This window comes from Haliotis rubra, unplaced genomic scaffold (assembly GCF_003918875.1).
Source record: "Haliotis rubra isolate DU_JTF1 unplaced genomic scaffold, ASM391887v1 Scf854, whole genome shotgun sequence".
In the NCBI taxonomy this organism is placed as follows: Eukaryota; Metazoa; Mollusca; class Gastropoda; order Lepetellida; family Haliotidae; genus Haliotis; species Haliotis rubra.
This window is the reverse complement of record NW_025767584.1, coordinates 67,285-88,360: the sequence shown is the minus strand read 5'-3', so window position 1 is coordinate 88,360 and position 21,076 is coordinate 67,285. Positions and strand designations below refer to the sequence as shown.

Sequence of the window (21,076 nt, the reverse complement as noted above, 5' to 3'; positions counted from 1 at the left end):
TGCATTTACTGAAACCATGTGTGTTAAAATTAATATAACTGTTCCAATAACGGTAAGGTAAATCTAGGGGTACAGTGTTCTGGTGTATGGAGGAGTACAGTGTACTTGAGAATGGATGGGTAGAGTTTACTGGTGTATGGAGGGATACAGTGTACTGGAGAATGAATGGGTAGAGGTTACTGGTGTATGGAGGGTACAGTGTACTGGTGTATGGAGGAGTACAGTGTACTGGAGAATGGATGGGTACAGCTTACTGGTGTATGGAGGGGTACAGTGTTCTGGAGAATGGATGGGTACAGTTTACTGGTGTATGGAGGGGTACAGTGTACTGGAGAATGGATGGGTAGAGTTTACTGGTGTATGGAGGGGTACAGTGTACTGGAGAATGGATGGGTACAGTGTACTGGTGTATGGAGGAGTACAGTGTACTGGAGTAATGGAGGTACAGTGTACTGGTGTATGGAGGGTACAGTACTGGTTACTGGATGGACATGGATGGGGTACAGTTTACTGGTGTATGGAGGGGTACAGTGTACTGGAGAATGAATGGGTACAGTGTACTGGTGTATGGAGGAGTACAGTGTACTGGTGTATGGAGGGGTACAGTGTACTTGAGAATGGAGGGGTAGAGTTTACTGGTGTATGGAGGGGTACAGTGTACTGGTGTCTGGAGGGGTACAGTGTACTGGTGTATGGAGGGGTAGAGTGTACTGGTAGTGACGGGGTACAGGTTACTAGTGTATGGAGGGGTACAGTGTACTGGTAGTGACGGGGTACAGGTTACTAGTGTATGGAGGGGTAGAGTGTACTGGTAGTGACGGGGGTACAGGTTACTGGTGTATGGAGGGGTAGAGTGTACTGATAGTAACGAGGGTACAGGTTACTGGTGTATGGAGGGGTACAGTGTACTGGTAGTGACGAGGGTACAGGTTACTGGTGTATGGAGGGGTAGAGTGTACTGGTAGTAACGAGGGTACAGGTTACTGGTGTATGGAGGGGACAGTGTACTGGTAGTGACGGGGGCACAGGTTACTGGTGTATGGAGGGGTAGAGTGTACTGGTAGTGACGGGAGTACAGGTTACTGGTGTATGGAGGGTAGAGTGTACTGGTAGTAAGGGGGTACAGGTTACTTGTGTATGTAGGTGTACAAAGTGCTGGTAGTGACGGGGGTACAGGTTACTGTTGTATAGAGGGGTAGCGTGTACTGGTAGTGACGAGGGTACAGGTTACTGGTGTATGGAGGGGACAGTATACTGGTAGTGACGGGGCTACAGATAACTGGTGTATTGAGGGTTAGAGTGTACTGGTAGTAACGGGGTACAGGTTACTGGTGTATGTAGGTGTACAAAGTGCTGGTAGTGACGGGGGTACAGGTTACTGGTGTATGGAGGGGTAGAGTGTACTGGTAGTAAGGGGGTACAGGTTACTTGTGTATGTGGGTGTACGAAGTGCTGGTAGTGACGGGGGTACAGGTTACTGTTGTATAGAGGGGTAGCGTGTACTGGTAGTGACGAGGGTACAGGTTACTGGTGTATGGAGGGGACAGTGTACTGGTAGTGACGGGGCTACAGATTACTGGTGTATTGAGGGTTAGAGTGTACTGGTAGTAACGGGGTACAGGTTACTGGTGTATGTAGGTGTACAAAGTGCTGGTAGTGACGGGGGTACAGGTTACTGGTGTATCGAGAGGCACAGTGTACTTCTCCTTTTCCATTTCTGCAATGCTAATTCCCTTAAAGAAGTAAGTTTCCTCAGGTTCGAAATCTCCCACTCACTTTCTTTGCAAGTGTAAGAAATTGTTTGTTTCCATCAAACTCATATGTATGTAGAGACTAAACGATAGCCTAGACATCGCTGTGAGGAGCTTGAACAGTGCTTCGGAAACACAACTATATATAGCAAAGCTACGATGTTGATTTTCTCGACTCTCGGCTCGTCCACGCATTGTCCAAAGATACAAGCAATCAGTAAGTGTCGACGCCTTTATGCTTGTTTGTCATCATAACTAAATCTCTATTACATGTCGGTTTGAACTCGAAAACGTATAGGACAGAATATATATGTGGTGTAGGTGACTGTGAAAATGAAACTAGCGTAATGGCGATAATAGCAGGAAGTACAACTTCAAATAAGTTTTGTTAGATCGAGTTTGTTAGAGAATGGCAAAACATGTTCAGTAAATGAGACACAAAGTCAGTTATCGCCAAAAGTTAATACAGAATTAATATCTGGAGACAAATAGAGTGTTGTAATTTTCCAGAAGTCATTCTGTAAAATGACACAGGACCAAGAGTGTGTTATACTTTTTCACATGTATGAGTAGTACAGTGTTCTGGTGTATGGATGGGTAGAGTTTACTGGTGTATGGAAGGGTACAGTGTACTCGTGAATGGAGGGGTACAGTGTACTGGTGTATGGAGGGGTACAGTGTACTGGAGTATGGAGGGGTACAGTGTTCTGGTGTATGGATGGGTAGAGTTTACTTGTGTATGGAGGGGTACAGTGTACTGATGAATGGAGGGTAGAGTTTACTGGTGTATGGAGGGGTACAGTGTACTTGAGAATGGATGGGTAGAGTTTACTGGTGTATGGAGGGGTACAGTGTACTGGTGTATGGAGGGATACAGTGTACTGGTGTATGGAGGAGTACAGTGTACTTGAGAATGGATGGGTAGAGTTTACTGATTTATGGAGGGGTACAGTGTAGTGGTAGTGACGGGGGTACAGGTTACTGGTGTATAGAAGTGTACAAATTACTGGTAGTGACAGGGGTACAGGTTACTGGTGTATAGAAGTGTACAAATGACTGGTAGTGACGGGGGTACATGTTACTGATGTATGGAAGTGTACAAATTACTGGTAGTGACGGGGGTACAGGTTACTGGTGTATGGAAGACTACAAATTACTGACTGGTAGTGATGAGGGTACAGGTGACTGAGGTGACCGTGTACTGTTAGTTACTGGCTACCGGGGAATGGAAGGGACAGTGCACTGGCAGTAACATGTTACCGGTGTATGGAGGGGGCAGTGTACTGGTAGTAACAGGTTACCTGTGTATGGAGGGGGCAGTGTACTGGTACTGACAGGGTGCCGGTGTATGGAGGTGACAGTGTACTGGTACTGACAGGTTACCAGTGTATGGAGGGGGCAGTGTACTGGTAGTGAGAGGTTACTGGTGTATGGAGGGGACAGTGTACTTGTAGTGACAGATTACTGGTGTATGGAAGGGACAGTGTACTGGTAGTGAGAGGTTACCGGTGTAAGGAGGGACGCAGAGTTCTGGTAGTGACAGGTTACCGGCATAAGGAGGGGACAGTTTACAGGTTACCGGATACTGCTACTGGCCGTATGAAGAAACAAGGCAGGTAATTCGGATTTACCCTGGTTCCTGTTCGAGCCAGCCTGCACGGTTATGTAAGTATAATGAAACTAAGTAAAAAATTAATCAAAATCAGCCAATGTATTAGCCTACATGTATACTAGTTCGCTTGACCTAGAGCGCTTGCGGACCTGTCTGCAGGCGCTCGAATACAAAAGCAGGTTACCAGTCGACAGTCTTGGGAAAGGTACCAGAATCCGCTACACTAAATCAGAATTACTTGCTCGCTGAGCCAGTGCGTTTGTAAACAACTGAAGAGATAGAGACATGTGACAGTTGTGATTGGATTAAATAGTGTAAGATGTTTATGGATTTGGTTTTGAAAATCACATCCATCCAGTAATTAAAACTTTAAAACTGACCACAATTTTAAGTATTTAGTGCTGTCATTTTTAACACCATGACTTATGCTTATGTGTGTACAGATATTTTCAAATAGGTGACATTTGGTGCGGAACTGGGGTTGATGTGTTCAGCTTCCTGTTCTAGGAAAGTTAGCCGGAAATTGTGTTCTTTTTGTAGTTTAAAGGCCAGGCTTTACCCATGTGTACATGGAATGGCCGTTGAAAAATCTAAATATAACGGTATTATAGACGTCTATGGGAAAACATCTGGCGTTGTCTCACCACTAGCGAGACCAAGCTAAAACTACGGACAACCGGTCTGCACCAGTGCTGCGGGGGAGTTTCTCCATACTATCACTGGCGAGCCACCAGTAAGACATCCCTGTGAGGAGCCACAATACTGTGTCGCAAAGACAGCTATATTTAGCACGTGGCTTTCCTGCCGTATTGAAGGTTGTCTCGACTGTGGGCTTGTCAACTTATTTCCTGAAGATAACAGCAACCAGGAAATGTAGGCGGATTTAGACATGTTTGTAATCTTCACTATATCACAATTAAATGTCGGGTTTATCTCGAGAACGACTAGGACAGTGTGTATTGTAATATACAGTGTAGGTGGCTGTGACAACGAAAGTAGCAATATAATGTCGGGTAGTACAGCTACAAGTATGTGTGTTACAAAAAGGTAAAATTCACATGAACAAATAGGTTACTGTAGGAACTAATAACAATCATGTGTTACATGTGTTTGTAATCATTCTCACACATGGGGCGGGGTGGATACAGGTGAAACCGGTTTAGTTCCGTACAAACACCCAATAGGCCCATATATGTCATATCAAAGGGGTTGACCATGGTCGATCTTTTTCGCACTGAACTTGAAAATATTTCTTGTTTTAATCTACGTATATGATATCAACCGGCGTAGCTCAACATGACCAGTAGACCGGTGACCTTTAACCATCAACATATTGCTTTACATGATTCGGTGGAGCACTGCTTGGATCAGCACATGCATTCTCACAAATGAAACAAACATCACTATTCATACTGAGTGAGTGTATATTTTTACGCCGCTTTCAGCAATATTCCAGCTATATCACGGCGGGGGACACCAGAAATGGGCTTAACACATTGTATCCATGTGGGGAATCGAACCCGGGTCTTTGGCGTGACGAGCCAACGCTTTAACCACAAGGCTACCCCACCGCCCTGTTCATGGTGAAGATATGTTCCTAACAGGTTCTGATTGTCGAGTCCTTTTCTAATGATATTGGCATGACATTTGGACTCGACAAATGTAATACTCTTCATTTGAAACGTGGCAAGGTAGTTTATTGTGGATCGGTCAAGTTACATTGGGGAGGAGTTATTGAGCATCTTGTGGAAGATCAGGCCTTCACCTATCTTGGAATGCAAGTTCGAGACAAGCTCCAGAATGCCCAGATTCAAGACAAACTTCGGGACGAGTACAAATCTCGCTTAAAGAAAATCTGGAGTTCAGAGCTAAATGCTCGAAACATGGTCAAAGCCACCAATACTTTTGCTGTGCCAGTCCTTTCCTATTCCTTTGGAGTAGTTGATTGGACAAAACAAGACATCCATAGTCTTGACCGTCTGACCAGAAGGATCATGTCTGATAACAGAGCCCACCACCTTCGTTCCTCTCTCAACCGTTTATACATGCCAATCAATTCTGGAGGTCGGGGTTTGATTAATGTGGAGGCTCTTCATGATAGAATATTGTGTACTTTTGCACATATTTATTTATCGGATGATCCTCTGGTGATGCATGTGAAGACTCATGATGAAAGCAAGGAATTCCACAGCTATTTTAAGCGTGCCAAGGTTATTGGACAGAATCTGAAATTTGAGGTTGACTTTGTTGATGGCGATGTACTGCTGGACGGTACAGCGATGGGAGTAAAGCAGGTGCAGTCCTTCTCCAAGTCTGCTCAGAGTCGGTCATTTGTGGAGAAGCTTTCTGAGAAGCCATTGCATCGTGTGTATATGCAGTGTGTGGAACAGAATAGCAATCCAACCGACTCCTTGGCCTGGATGAAGTCGGCTGGTTTCAAACGTGAAACTGAGGTCTTCCTTTTTGCTGCTCAGGACCAGTGGCTTCCCACTCGCAATCGCCTAAATGTGATTCTTAAAGAAAATATTTGCATGAAAAGTCGATTGTGCAATGAATTTACAGAGACTGTCCAACACATTGTCAGTGGATGCTCTTCCTTGGCACAAACAGCATATCTTAAACGACATGATGGGATGGCTCGCTGCTTTAACTATCATCTTCGCGATGCCTGTGGCTTTGATTCCGAGGTCCATCCACTGCACGACTCTGAACATGTCCAGGGCGTCATGGAAAATGATGCTTTCAAGCTTCTGTGGAATAGGCCCATATACAGCCTCAGAGGAATTCCTGCCTAAAACCTGATCTTGTCCGTTTTGATAAAGCCAATGAATGTATTTATATCATTAAATTTTCTGTCCCTTTTGACAGCAACGTGATTGGAAAGATTCAGGAAAAGCATGCTAAATATGCAGACCTCGCCTTTGAAATGGCTCACTTGCATCCCAAATACACTGTCGTCAGACTCCCCATTGTTCTCGGTCCCCTTGGTTTGGTACCTCCTTTTGACATAATAATGTTTCAGAAAAATGCTATCATTTTGTGTTAAACAAATAATAGAATACAAAATAACACTTTAAATGTTCGTGATAATAGTTTTAACATCATGTCAGATTAAATCGGTGTAAAAGCTGCGTCTGTCTCATCTTTAAAAGATTTTTCGGAATTATATTACAAAATCGTTATTCTGATTAAGAAGTGGTAACGGTCAACCTATTAATTACTTATGTATCAATTGAAAGGTCAGTTGAAATATTTGAGGATGCTTGTTTGCATTGAGATGTTATTTCAACAACAAAAAATTGAGGAGTTTGATTTTACTGTAAAAAGGAATTGAAAATCCTACTAATTTTGAAAATGGCCCATAGATAGATATAGATAGATCGATGGAAAGACAGATAGACAAATACGCGTGAGTGTGCATTTGTATGCGTGTGGTTTAAATATTTCACAGTAAACATATGTTCAGAACTGATCAATATCAGCAGTCTCTTACTATCTTTATTGGGTTCAGATTAATTTATATCCTTTTGATTGAACAGAGATAGGCAAGTGAAATAACGACTACACACTGTCTGAGTAGTTTGGCATATATTATCCTTTATGGATCGGGAGTGTAGCACATAGTCATAATCATCATAAGTCTCAGCAGATCATATCATCTACATAGACAATTCGTAATTAATATCCCGGTGTGTATGTGTGTGTGCTTGTTCATGTGTGAGTGAGGGGGTGCGGGGAAGGATGTGGAGAGGATTGATGGAATGTTCTTGTAGTTCAAACCCTTTATACCAAATGATGAGTGAGATACTAGAGGGAGGGAGGCAACGAGAGGCAGAGAAATTGGGAACGAGGGATATCAAGAGAGAGAGAGAGAGAGGGAGAGAGAGAGGGGAGAGGAAGCAAGAGTGAGACAGAGAGTGAGAGTGCTAACTTTGGATAAAACATTGGGAGACGGTTGAGTGGGGTGGGATTAAGGAGAGAGAGAGGGGGGACCGAGGGGAGAGAGGAAGAGAATAATGGAGACAGGGAGAGACAGATCAGGAAGAGAGACAGATCAGGACGCAGAGAAAGAAAGGAGGGGGAGAGGAAGGGAGAGAGTAAGATGTGGAATGTTGGAAGATTGGGATTGAGAGAAAGAGGGAGGGAGAAAGGATCGAAAGTCATGAAGAGAGATTCCTACTTCCTGCGCGCGGATATCACAAAATGAAAGACGTTGTACACGTGTAGGCGTTTCTGTTGTAGGATGAGGATGAGTTCACACAGAGAAGACACTGATAACAAATGAAAAGGGAAGGATGTGCAAAGTTTAGAATTTGAACAATATACTTGGGAGCTGAACAGAAGCAGAATGGAAGAAGGGCAAAGATCGATGGGTGGTAGTGACATAGAGATTGGGGGATGTACTCCAGCAGACACGCCATCAGACGGGGAACATTTGGGATGTACAGGTATTGCCACTTGCAAGCCATACGGAGCAAGTGAAGAAGCAGGCATGGAGTATGCTGAAAACAGGGTTGTTGATGAAGAGAAAGACGGACTTCGTGTTGGCACAGAGGAGGAAGAAGGGGATGGGATACAAAACAAGTCACCACCTGGAGCAGGTACTATAGCGGTCAAATTCCAGACTGTTCACCAACAGTCACACCAGATTGTAGATAAAGGTATGTGTCATACCAACGTGTAGATAAAGGTAAATGTCACACCAACTTGCAGATAAAGGTAGTCTCATACCAACTTGTAGGTAAAGGTATGTGTCACATCAACTTGAGGTAAAGGTATGTGTGATACCAACTTGTAGGTAAAGGTATGTGTCATACCAACTTGTAGGTAAAGGTATGTGTCATACCAACATGTAGATAAAGGTAGTGTAATACCAACTTGTAGGTTAAGGTAGGTGCCATACCAACTTGTAGAAAAAGGTATGTATCACAACCACTTATAGGGGTTAAGGTATGTGTCACACCAACTTGTAGAAAAAGGTATGTGTCATACCAACTTGTAGATAAAGGTATGTGTCATACCAACTTGAGGTAAAGGTAGGTGCCATACCAACTTGAGGTAAAGGTATGTGTCACACCAACTTGAGGTAAAGGTATGTGTCATACCAACTTGGGGGTAAAGGTATGTGTCACACCAACTTGTAGGTAAAGTTATGTATCAGGCCACTTATAGGGGTTAAGGTATGTGTCATACCAACATGTAGAAAAAGGTATGTGTCATACCAACTTGCAGATAAAGGTATGAGTCACACCAGCTTGAAGTAAAGGTATGTGCCATATCAACTTGTAGGTAAAGGCATGTGACACAAAAACTTGAGGTAAAGGTATGTGCCATACCAACTTGTAGGTAAAGGTAGGTGCCATACTAACTTGTAGGTAAAGGTATGTGTCATACCAACTTGTAGGTAAAGTTATGTATCACACCAACTTGTAGGTGTTAAGGTATGTGTCATACCAACTTGTAGGTAAAGGTATGTATTACAACCACTTATAGGGGTTAAGGTATGTGTCACACCAACTTGAAGAAAAAGGAATGTGTCATACCAACTTGTAGGTAAAGGTAGGTGTCACACCAACTTGTAGGTGAAGGTATGCGTCACACCAACTTGTAGGAAAAGGTATGTGTCACACCAACGAGTAGGTAAAGTTATGTATAACAACCACTTATAGGGGTTAAGGTATGTGTCACACCAACTTGTAGAAAAAGGTATGTGTCACACCAACTTGAGGTAAAGGTATGTGTCATACCAAGTTGTAGGTAAAGGTATGTGTAATACCAGCTTGTAGGTTAAGGTATGTGTCACACAAACTTGTAGAAAAAAGGTATGTGTCATACCAACTTGTAGATGATGGTTTGTGTCACACTAACTTGTAGGTAAAGGTATGTGTCATACCAACTTGTAGGTAAAAGTAGGTGTCATACCAACTTGTAGGTTAAAGTATGTGTCACACAAACTTGTAGAAAAAGGTATGTGTCATACCAACTTGTAGGTGAAGGTATGTGTCACACCATTTGTAGGTAAAGGTATGTATCACACCAACTTGTAGGTGTTAAGGTATGTGTCACACCAACTTGTAGGTAAAGGTATATGTCATACCAACTTGTAGATAAAGATAGGTGTCATACCAACTTGTAGGTGAAGGTATGTGTCACACCAACTTGTAGGTAAAGGTATGTGTCATACCAACTTGTAGGTAAAGTTATGTATCACAACCACTTATAGGGGTTAAGGTATGTGTCACACCAACTTGTAGAAAAAGGTATGTGTCATACCAACTTGTAGATAAAGGTAGGTGTCACACCAACTTGTAGGTGAAGGTATGTGTCACACCAACTTGTAGGTAAAGGTATGTGTCACACCAACGTGTAGGTAAAGTTATGTATCACAACCACTTATAGGGGTTAAGGTTTGTGTCACACCAACTTGTAGAAAAAGGTATGTGTCACACCAACTTGAGGTAAAGGTATGTGTCATACCAACTTGTAGGTACAGGTATGTGTCATACCAACTTGTAGGTTAAGGTATGTGTCACACCAACTTGTAGAAAAAGGTATGTGTCATACCAACTTGTAGGTTAAGGTATGTGTCACACCATTTGTAGGTAAAGGTATGTGTCACACCAACTTGTAGGGGTGAAGATATGTGTCACGCCAACTTGTAGGTAAAGGTATGTGTCACACCAACTTGTAGGTAAAGGTAGGTGTCACACCAACTTGTAGGGGTTAAGGTATGTGTCACACCAACTTGTAGTGGTGAAGGTATGTGTCACACTAACTTGTAGGTAAAGGTATGTGTCACACCAACTTGTAGGGGTGAAGGTATGTGTCACACCAACTTGTAGGGGTAAAGGTATGTGTCACACCAACTTGTAGGGGTGAAGGTATGTGTCACACCAACTTGTAGGTAAAGGTATGTGTCACACCAACTTGTAGGTAAAGTTATGTATCACACCAACTTGTAGGTAAAGGTATGTGTCACACCAACTTGTAGAAAAAGGTATGTGTCACACCAACTTGAGGTAAAGGTATGTGTCATACAAACTTGTAGGTAAAGGTATGTGTCATACTAACTTGTAGGTTAAGGTATGTGTCACACCAACTTGTAGAAAAAGGTATGTGTCAGACCGACTTGTAGGGGTGAAGGTATGTGTCAGACCAACTTGTAGGTAAAGGTATGTGTCACACCAACGTGTAGGTAAAGGTAGGTGTCACACCAACTTGTAGGGGTTAAGGTATGTGTCACATCAACTTGTAGGGGTGAAGGTATGTGTCACACCAACTTGTAGGTAAAGGTATGTGTCACACCAACTTGTAGAAAAAGGTATGTGTCACACCAACTTGAGGTAAAGGTATGTGTCATACAAACTTGTAGGTAAAGGTATGTGTCATACTAACTTGTAGGTTAAGGTATGTGTCACACCAACTTGTAGAAAAAGGTATGTGTCAGACCGACTTGTAGGGGTGAAGGTATGTGTCACACCAACTTGTAGGTAAAGGTATGTGTCACACCAACGTGTAGGTAAAGGTATGTGTCACACCAACTTGTAGGGGTTAAGGTATGTGTCACACCAACTTGTAGGGGTGAAGGTATGTGTCACACCAACTTGTAGGTAAAGGTATGTGTTACACCAACCTGTAGGTATATGTGTGCCTGAATAATAGTTAATGATGCTGTCTTGACACATCACCGGTCACACCTTAATGAAAAATATAGTGATGTATGACAGATAGTATTTACCACTCCATTATAATTATCAAGTAATCACAGCATTGTATACTACTCACACTTTACTAAGGATCTCAAAAATTCACAACTTTACGTAGATTAATAATTTTTAATTGTATCCATTTAAAACTGGATAAATAATAATATGATAACCCTTCTTTAGGCAGACAGCCACTTTACTCAAACCTTATGCACTTGATACATGAGTAACCATAAAAATGGTTTTCATGGCACCAATTTTGCAAATCATGGATCGGGTCACTGACAACTAAACAACACCTGTCAATAGCAGGTATGGGATCCATAAGATGCAGTGACATACTGAAACCTAGGATCCATGCTTACAATAAGCTTAGATATTTAAACCATATTTGACCCCACATCATAGTTTTCTGTTGAAACCATGATTTGATCCTTAGCAAAGTGTGAATATTATATTATGTTAGCGAATACCGTTAATCCAAAGATGAGTATTGTGCACCAGTGTTGCTTTTCACGCTTTGACAGTTATCCCTGTGGTATTGTATGTATCTTCATAGCAACTTTGTGAGAGATAATATGTTCAACAGGCACTTGCTGAGAGGTCTAACATTTGAGTTTTAGAACTGTTAGGTTTGAACTGGAAGTCGGGTTCACCAGTGCCACTTTTCCCTATGGTATTGTAGGTATCTTGCTATCTTATAGTAACTTTGTTATGACGAAGGGTGGTCACTACTGAGGCTACTTGATCAAGTCAGCCTGTAACAACTTTACAAATGTAAAAAGTGTTGATAATACATCTACATGTCATTTTATCCAAATAAGTATTCATGTGACATTTGTTTCTGTTCTGTTCCAATTGTTTTGTTCCAACTCATGTCTGTTTGTCTCCTTTGTAGAAGCAAAGTCACTAGAGCAAAACATTGTGGGGTGTTGTCAGTCACCACAGGGAGAAATATCAGCAACACCACAGCAACAACAGCGACTCCATGATGATCCTGATGAAAGAACAGATCAGGCACATCTGTCCACAAGTACAACCTGTGTAGTTCAAAAGACAAGAACTCTACAGGTTCCCGGAACAACGGCCCTGACACCAGCGTCCACATCGTCTCCTCTGCCCAGAATACCAGGACCTGTTGTTTCAGACATACAGCTGTCTGAAGTGCCAATGAATGGGGATTCTCCTGCTGGTGAGTACTGTTAAATGAAAAACTAGGTTCTTATACAGTTCTGCAGTGAGTGTTGTGACTCGATAAATTAGGTAAAACCTACAATATAACATTTTCAGATATATGTACTAAAAGGATTATACCTTTTTATTTAAGGTACACCTGAGTGTTTGGTTATTTTCACAATGGAGAACGTTTCCGGGGAATTCAAGGTCCCAAACACTGTGACAGTCACGTATAGATTTGCTTTTGTCACTCATTGTTACATTAGAGCTCAGGGATACCTTTTCAACCCATTTAAACATTCGTGATGCAGCAGTATTGCTGATGCAAAGTTTGACATGTGCTTAACGTCTATGTGTCCTAGGCATGCTGCAGCCAAGCACAAGACTGATTATTTAGGTCAAAGCACCTGTCATTCAATTTGTTATCCCTTTAACTTTGGAGTTAACATGCTGATGCTTCTGTGCTTTGAATGTTTTGCAGGGGTGTACATAACCATGGAAGTGTGTTTAACCTCAGCACAAATGTTTTTCATACTCAATTCAGTTTTATAGAAGCAATGTGTACTTGGTAATCACTAATTTGAATGGTGATGGTATCACTTTTTTTCAAAATCACCAACGATATCTATAATATTTGTGACAGAGAGTCACATCGGCAATATTTCAACCATATCATGGCTAAAACTAGTTCTAAATTCATAATACATGCATAAAATATATAAAACCCTGTCAACAAAGGATAGTAAAATTAGCTGACATATATCTTTAAAAGTAGAAAACTAGTTTTGGACAATACAATGTAAAAATGAGCTATAGATCATCAGCAACTGAAGGTAGATCACCATACTAGGGACCGTAGGGTCTAACGGTGCCTTTGCTACCTGCATGGACCCTAGCTGGATTTGCACCATCCCTTCAGCGACTGGTGATTGTAGTGAAATCTAGCCATAATTTAAAATTACAAAAAATACTACTTTAAAATCCCTGGTAAGTATAAATGTACCTTGAATGTTTTGGGACTTACGTACCCCACAGGAGGACAATAATTTTACAATACTTCAACCCCCTGTGAGGATACAGCCACTAACAATCTATACTACCCATCAAAAGTTTAGACTTGCTTAAATCAATAACTATATGTTATGTATGTACATATGGTTACAACAAAGATGAATTTTTCTAATAACTTGGGGGAAACATCTGCAAACCTTTTGCAGATTAATTGCACGAGGATCATGCATCAAATTGCTGAAAAGTATGTGCAAATATCGTGCATGTTAACAGCTGCGTTTTGATGTAAAGCTTTGATAAAAAATCGCCATTTCTCACCGAGTTTCATCATTTATTGAACAAATGACAATAAAATTTTCAACGTCCCGAATTTGTTTTACAATACATCAGCTCATGTATAAACAGTACCTTTAAACTCTATGGATTATTTTACAAAATCTAGTTCAGGAGAGTTGAATGAAGTAAGTGGCTACATTTACACTAGTGAGTCTTTACTTTTGATGGGGAGTATAAGTTGCTAATTTAAACTACCCATAACAAAATATAAATCCATACACAAAACATATCAATCAAAATTTATCAAGTAATATCGATCATATGTAACACATCTATGACAGCTTCAGTCATGTGGTTTCTGTTACAGTCACACAGTACAACCTTATACAAGTACAGCAGAAGTTTGGAGATGTGACAGTGAAGGGCGCTGAGAATCTGAACATTGGCGGAACTCAGAATATCGGTACAACTCCGACCAACAAAGAGGAAGAGGAGATACCACTGACTGCAGCACAGAAGATCAGGAGTGAGTTATTTGACAAACATGTTTTCAATGATTGTACATATGGTGACAGTGTAGGTTTAACCCGGACCATTAAATAGAGAATCTCACCCAAGTGTCTACTGATATCGATTATATCAACACAAGTTGAAAATGTTACAAATAGCTCAGGCTTGCCGAGGACAGTTTTGCTTCTATCAACGACTGTTGATATACATGATAAGTGAGATTCTATTTATTTTCAAAAATCACTCGTTATTAGTTTTCAATAACGTCTCTGAACACGGTACTTCCGTTAGACTTTCAGTGCAGCGATGTCATAGCTTTGTGATGTCATCAGGTTTTTGATATCATAGCATTATGAGTCATGTAATTGATGACGTCAGGGCATTGTACAAATCTACGGTCAACATGATATCTCCTGGAAGATATCGTAATGTTAATATAAAAGAAAGAAAATATGTTTTTTGTGAAGACGATATTGAAGACGAGTTCCTTTTATTATTAGCATGCCCATATTTTAATAACTATAGAATATTATATATAAGACCATCTTACTACAGATGTCCATCAATGCATAAACTTTTTCAAGTTTTAAGTGTTAGAAATGTAAAACAGTTATGCAATTTAGGTAAATATTCGTAGAAAGCCTGCTGTCTCAGAAATGAAATGATTGCTAAATAATAAGTAGTTTTCTGTACACTATACTCAATATCTAGTCATCCACCTATACCAAGTTTCGTGTTTGTATGTATTACCGATTGTCTGTAAAGATAAAAGTAAATAAAGAATCTGAATCTGTATCTGATCTCACACAATATCTACAGTAGAACACGGTTTTGGAAGATAAAATCTGAGTACACGCCTGCAAGGGTAAGATAAAATCTGAGTACACGCCTGTTGTCTTCAACAACACATGTTTGTCGTAACTCGTGACTAATGAGATGTGGCCAATGAAACAGGGGTATTTTAGTGAGCCGCTTGGAATGAAAGTGTGGTAACTGGAGCAGCACTTCCAAGTGTAAAAAGAGAAAGGTTGTTTAACTTATATTCAGTTACTAAGACAGAAATTAACACTGACTAAACACAAATATGTAAAGGCCAGAAAAGGTTTTACTTCTCAACATTATTCAGACATCAACCTGATCAAACGATTGCCTGTCTGTGAAATTAGTGTGAAATTAGATTGGAAAAAAAACATGTGGTGAGTACATCATCAGCGTTTCACAACTTAGTGACAAGATTAATAGACTCAAAGGTCAAAAGTTCTGAATAAGACAAACATTATTGATGAGTGGTAATGCTCAAAAGTCAATTAGCGCATCGAACCTGGCATATGCAAATGTGCCATAGCACAAACGGGGATACTGACGGATGTTCACAGTGTCTATAACGAGTGGGTCCACCTTGTGCATTGATGTAGATCTGGCACCATTGCATCACTGATGCCACTCAACGTTCTTAAGTGTCATTCCGAGGAAGGATTTGGCGGTGTTCCCTGGAGGATTCGTATGACGTCGAGAACGTTGATTCATAATCATAATAATGATAATAATTCATGTATGTAGCGCCTAGTATCCATCTGACTAGTTGCTCACTGAGAATCTGATTATCATTACCCCGGATAACCCAAGCTGCCTGTTAGGCGCTAGAAGGTTATAGTCACATGACTTTATCCAACCGAGTACCCATCTTCTGCTGGGTGAACAAAGGCAATTTTGAACAATTTCACCTTCCTAAGGTGAGACCACATGTATCAGGACTGATGTCCAAGAAACTCTCAGGAGTCAAGCTGCCAAACACGGCCACCCATCCAAGGACTCTCCGTGCATGACTGATTCGTGACCTGAGCTCTACGCACAGGACCACACAACACAACTCCAAGTGTGTTCAATGGGAACAAATTCGAGGATATCGCTGGCCAGGATAACACTTTAACATTGCGCTGATTAGGATACTGCTGGTCAACTCGAGCAACATGTTTAACTGGTCATCAGGCTGCTCACCTTGCACGGAGGCCGTAGGCGCGTGGATGTCGTCAAACTGTTATCATAGATGCTCCAGTATTGTCAGGTATCGGTGCAAACAAAGGGTTGCTGGCTGGCCCCATGTTAACTTCACGGTTCAACTTCATTGGTCTTGACGTGGGGTTGTTACTGGTGGGTAACTAATACAGCCGTTATCTATATATTGACTGTTTTGCTAGAAAAACGTCGCCTTAAGTACCAAATAGTAATTCTTTGGACGTTGAATGGACGATATCTATCTACATCTCTCCATCTGGCACGTTCCTCGAGGCGTGACTTTGTTCGGCTTCAGTTTTGGTGAGATATTCTCCTTTGATAGGTTATCCGACTGGTTATTGGCTCCGTCTTGTTATTTGCATTGCCTTGCACATGACATCGTACGCTTGTTTATTCTTTACACAATTCTGTCGTCTGCTATTTCAACAAATGCCCGCAATTTGGGTGTGATCTTTTTAAGATTCGTATCACTATTTTGAGATACTATATTGACGGTTAAAGTGTTTGCTCGTCCTGCAGAAGACACGAGTTCGATTCCCAATATGGGGACAATGTGTGAAGCCCTTTTCTGGAGCAAGATGTTTAAATCCTAAGTTTGTTAACTTTTACACATATTTTAGTCATATGTGTGTTAAATGTGCCTCGTTTCCACAGAAAGGACGGCATCCAGGATACAGTCATGGACTGAAGACATGGTGGAGACAGACGCCCTCAAGAAAGTGAAAGAGAAGCTGGACAGAGGAGCGACCTGGGTGACAATTAAAGGAAGACCAGGAGAGGGTAAGTCCACAACAGCCTACATGGCTCTCAAAGATCAGGACAGTCAAGGGAGACAAGTATACCAAGTGGTGTCACCAGAGGAGTTCAATGAGGTGATAACGGCCTGCGCTAATCCTGTCATTATGTTGGATGATATATTTGGTGATCTGGACTTCGACGCTGCACAATGGACCAGGTGGAGACCAAGTCTTCGACCTATTCTGGATGTTAAGCATCCTGACAAATATGCTGACAAAGATGCTTTGGGTATTTCTACCAAACCTGAAAAGGTTCTAGAGAGGACAAAAGTTGGTCAAACACAGGTGAAAAGTCCAAACAAAGACAAAACTGTCATTATCCTCGTAGGCCGTGACTATGTGCTGAATTCCTCATTGGCAGACTTGGGAAGGATGGCAGATTACATTTCTAGTCCCCAGTACTTGGTGGAAGTTTCCTCACAGAGAGGCTCTTATGAGCGAAGGCAGATATGGCGTGTTCATGCTGGAACAAAAAGCATACACTTTGAAGACTCAACTGTGTCTTCGATATGTGAGATAGACTGCCCACACGGCTTCCCCCATGTCTGTAAAATGTCTGTCGCAGCATATGAAAAGGATTGGACTCCACTTCAAACGCAGATGTTGTTTCAAGCACCACTGGATTTCCTCAGAATGACTCTGGAGAACTTTGTTAAAGATGGGATAAAGCGTTCTCTGTTCATGGCTATGATTAAAAGAGATGGGAAGATTAGTGGACACGACTTGGAGGAGGATGATAACCTCGGTTATGAAGGCAGAGCAGCTGCTGATGATATGGTTGGATCTTACCTCAAGAAGGAAGGTGACACCTTCGTGTTTGATCATCCGTCTATATATGACAGTGTTTCCTTTATTCTCAGTACAAAGCTATCGAAGTTTGTCATCAACAATTGTAGTTTGTCCTTTATAAATCAACGACTTCGTCTTGCACCCTCCATAGAAAAAGAGAAAACAGTTGCCTGTGAGACAGGCGTGGTTGCAAACATCTCGTGGACGTATGCTGGACATTTAGCAAGAAGATTTGCATCTGAAATTGAACGGAGCAATTTGTTATATGTTTTATCACACCAGGCATGTTGTAATGCAGACTTTGTTGGCTTGCTAATGGACTGCCTGAAGACCCGGTTTCACATGCGTGCATCTGATATTGTGAAACTAACTGATAACTTATCAAAGAAGTCATTTTGTGAAGTACTGTCCAGCAGCAAGTCAGATCATCTCATCAAATATATTATGGAGACAGAAAATATCTCATTCACCCAGAGTGAAAGAAGGGACCTTTTACTGGGTGTGTGCAGGAATGCTGCCTGCAGTGTACTGAAATATATCAGTGGGCATATGGAACTTGACGTAAATGCTAGATACGGTTGGAGAAAGGTGACGCCGCTTATGTTGGCAGCAAAAACCAGGGACAGTGAGTTTGTCAATCAGATTATATCTCTTCATCCTGACCTGAATGCAAGAGACAAGTTCGGTCAAAGTACGTTTTATTATCTTTGTGAAAGTGGCCTCACATCAGCTGTGGCCCATGCAATTGACATGGGAGTGGAAGTTAGTCAGGACCATGGGTCAGATGGACACCCTCTATACCATGCCATAGAGGAAGGTCATTTAGAGATTGTGAAACTGTTGGTTAATAGAAAATGTGATCTAGATAACCAGAAAGGTCTTGCATGTGCTGTTAGGAGCCTGAACGCGAACATGCTACGTTATTTTCTAGACAGAGGAGCAGTGATTGACGGCAGTGTTGTGTGCAGAGCTTGTGAGGTCGGGCACGGAAATATATTCGAGATGCTGTTTGAGAATGGTGCTACTGTTAATACAGTGTTACCTAATGGAGACACTCCTCTACTCAGTTCATGTGAAGGAAACCCAACAGTTGTCTCGTGTTTGCTGAAGAAAGGAGCAAGTGTCAATCAAGCTTCAAATGTTACAGGTGACACACCACTTCATAGAGCAGCAAGACGGGGATCTACACAGTGTATTGATGTCTTAGTGAAGGCTGAGGCTGATGTTAATTTACAGAATAATACAGGTGACACACCACTTCATAGAGCAGCAGGAAGGGGATTTACAGAGTGTGTTGATGTATTACTGAAGGTTGGAGCTGATGTTAATGTACAGAATAATACAGGTGACACATCACTTCATGCAGCAGCAGCAAGGTGGGTATCTACAGAGAGTATTGACGTGTTACTGAGGGCTGGAGCTGACGTTAATGTACATAATAGTACAGGTGACACACCACTTCATAGAGCAGCAGCAGCAGTGTGGGAATCTACAAGGCATGTTGATGTGTTAGTGAAGGCTGGAGCTGATGTCAATGTACAGAATAATACAGGTGACACACCACTTCATAGAGCAGCAGCAGCAGATATTAGACCTTCAGAGCGTGTTGATGTGCTACTGAAGGCTGGAGCAGATGTTAATGTACAGAACAATACAGGTGACACGCCACTTCATAGCGCAGCAACCAAATGGAGATCTACAAAGAGTGTTGATGCGTTAGTGAAGGCTGGAGCTGATGTTAATGCACAGAACAATACAGGTGAAACACCACTTCATAGAGCAGCAAGACTGGGATCTACACAGTGTGTTGATGTATTAGTGAAGGCTGGAGCTGATGTGAATGTACAAAACAACACAGGTGACACACCTCTTCATGCAGCAGCAGCGTGGTGGGGATCTTCAGAGTGTGTTGATGTGTTACTGAAGGCTGGAGCCGATATTAATGTAAAGAGTAATACAGGTGAAACACCACTTCATAGAGCAGCAAGACGGGGATCTACACAGTGTGTTGATGTGTTAGTGAAGGCTGGAGCTGATGTTGATATACATAGTAATACAGGTGACACACCACTTCATAGAGCAGCAAGACGGGGATCTAAACAGTGTGTTGATGTGTTACAGAAGGCTGGAGCTGATGTTAATGTACAGAATAATACAGGTGACACACCACTTCATACAGCAGCAGCAGAGTGGGGATCTACAGAGTGTGTTGATGCGTTGCTGAAGGCTAGAGCTGATGTAAATGTACAGAATAATACAGGTGACACACCACTTCATAGAGCAGCAACGTGGGGATCTACAGAGTGTGTCGATGTGTTAGTGAAGGCTGGAGTTGATGTTAATGTACAGAACAATACAGGTGACACACCACTTCATGCAGCAGCAGCAGAACGGGGATCTACAAAGTGTGTTGATGTGTTACTGAAGGCTGGAGCTGATGTTAATGTACAGAGTAATACAGGTGACACGCCACTTCATAGAGCAGCAGCAGGATGGGGACCAATAGAGTGTGTTGATGTGTTGCTGAAGGCTGGTGCTGATGTTAATGTGCAGAATAATACAGGTGACACACCACTTCATAGAGCAGCAGCAGAACGAGGATCTACAAAGTGTGTTGATGTGTTACTGAAGGCTGGAGCTCATGTTAATGTTCAGAATAACACAGGTGACACACCACTTCATAGAGCAGCAAGATGGGAATCTGCAAAATGTGTTGATGTGTTAGTGAAGGCTGGAGCTGATATCGATGTGCAGAATAATACAGGTGACACATCACGCCACATAGCAGCAAGATGTGAATCTACAGCGTGTTTTGATGTGTTACTAAAGGCTGGAGCCGATGTTAATGTACAGAACAATGCAGGTGCCACACTTCATTAAGCAGCAAGACGGGGATCTATATCACTGCGATAGTTGCTAGATTAAATAGACATTCATGGATTTCAATGATTAGGGCAGAAAATGCGGTATCTAAATGAGTGTGAAGGTAGTATTGTCGCACTAACTGTGATATCTGTAACTGAAATATTAATTTACAAGCTGTTATATGGCAACAGACATCCATTGTTACACGTGGTTAGTTGCAGGCGATCACAATCTCAGGCTATTTTAACCAAAACGTCCGGTGAAGTCCGGGCGTCTCAATACTTCCATGTTATGTCGTTCATCTCTGATAAAGAAACCAACATTGAAGTTTGTTGGAGAGATTGAGAATTGTCAGATTGTTGAACAGATTGTCCGTAGAGCAGTTTTCTTTGACAAATACGAGAGCAAAAAATATAGACAAAACATTGTATTTTGCAGGAGTCGGCTAGCAAATTGAAAAAAAAAATGTAGTTCAAAGGTGAAAAACATGTAATTGTATAAACACACAATTACATGGAATATTTTTCGATCAAGCACAAATACTTTAGCATGAAAAGCTTAACTTTT

At 41.7% G+C, this 21,076-nt stretch overlaps 1 protein-coding gene across 1 annotated transcript; it reads left to right on the top strand.

The window, feature by feature from the left end:
• The first annotated feature begins 1,883 nt into the window (after positions 1-1,883).
• On the top strand, positions 1,884-20,524 carry LOC124262774 (serine/threonine-protein phosphatase 6 regulatory ankyrin repeat subunit A-like). Its single transcript, XM_046697315.1, has 7 exons — positions 1,884-1,968; positions 7,606-7,964; positions 11,968-12,261; positions 13,900-14,058; positions 16,713-19,726; positions 19,805-20,088; positions 20,227-20,524. The coding sequence occupies exons 2-7, from the start codon at positions 7,712-7,714 to the stop codon at positions 20,522-20,524; spliced, it is 4,302 nt and encodes a 1,433-aa protein (XP_046553271.1). The 5' UTR covers positions 1,884-1,968; positions 7,606-7,711.
• Positions 20,525-21,076: the final 552 nt, after the last annotated feature.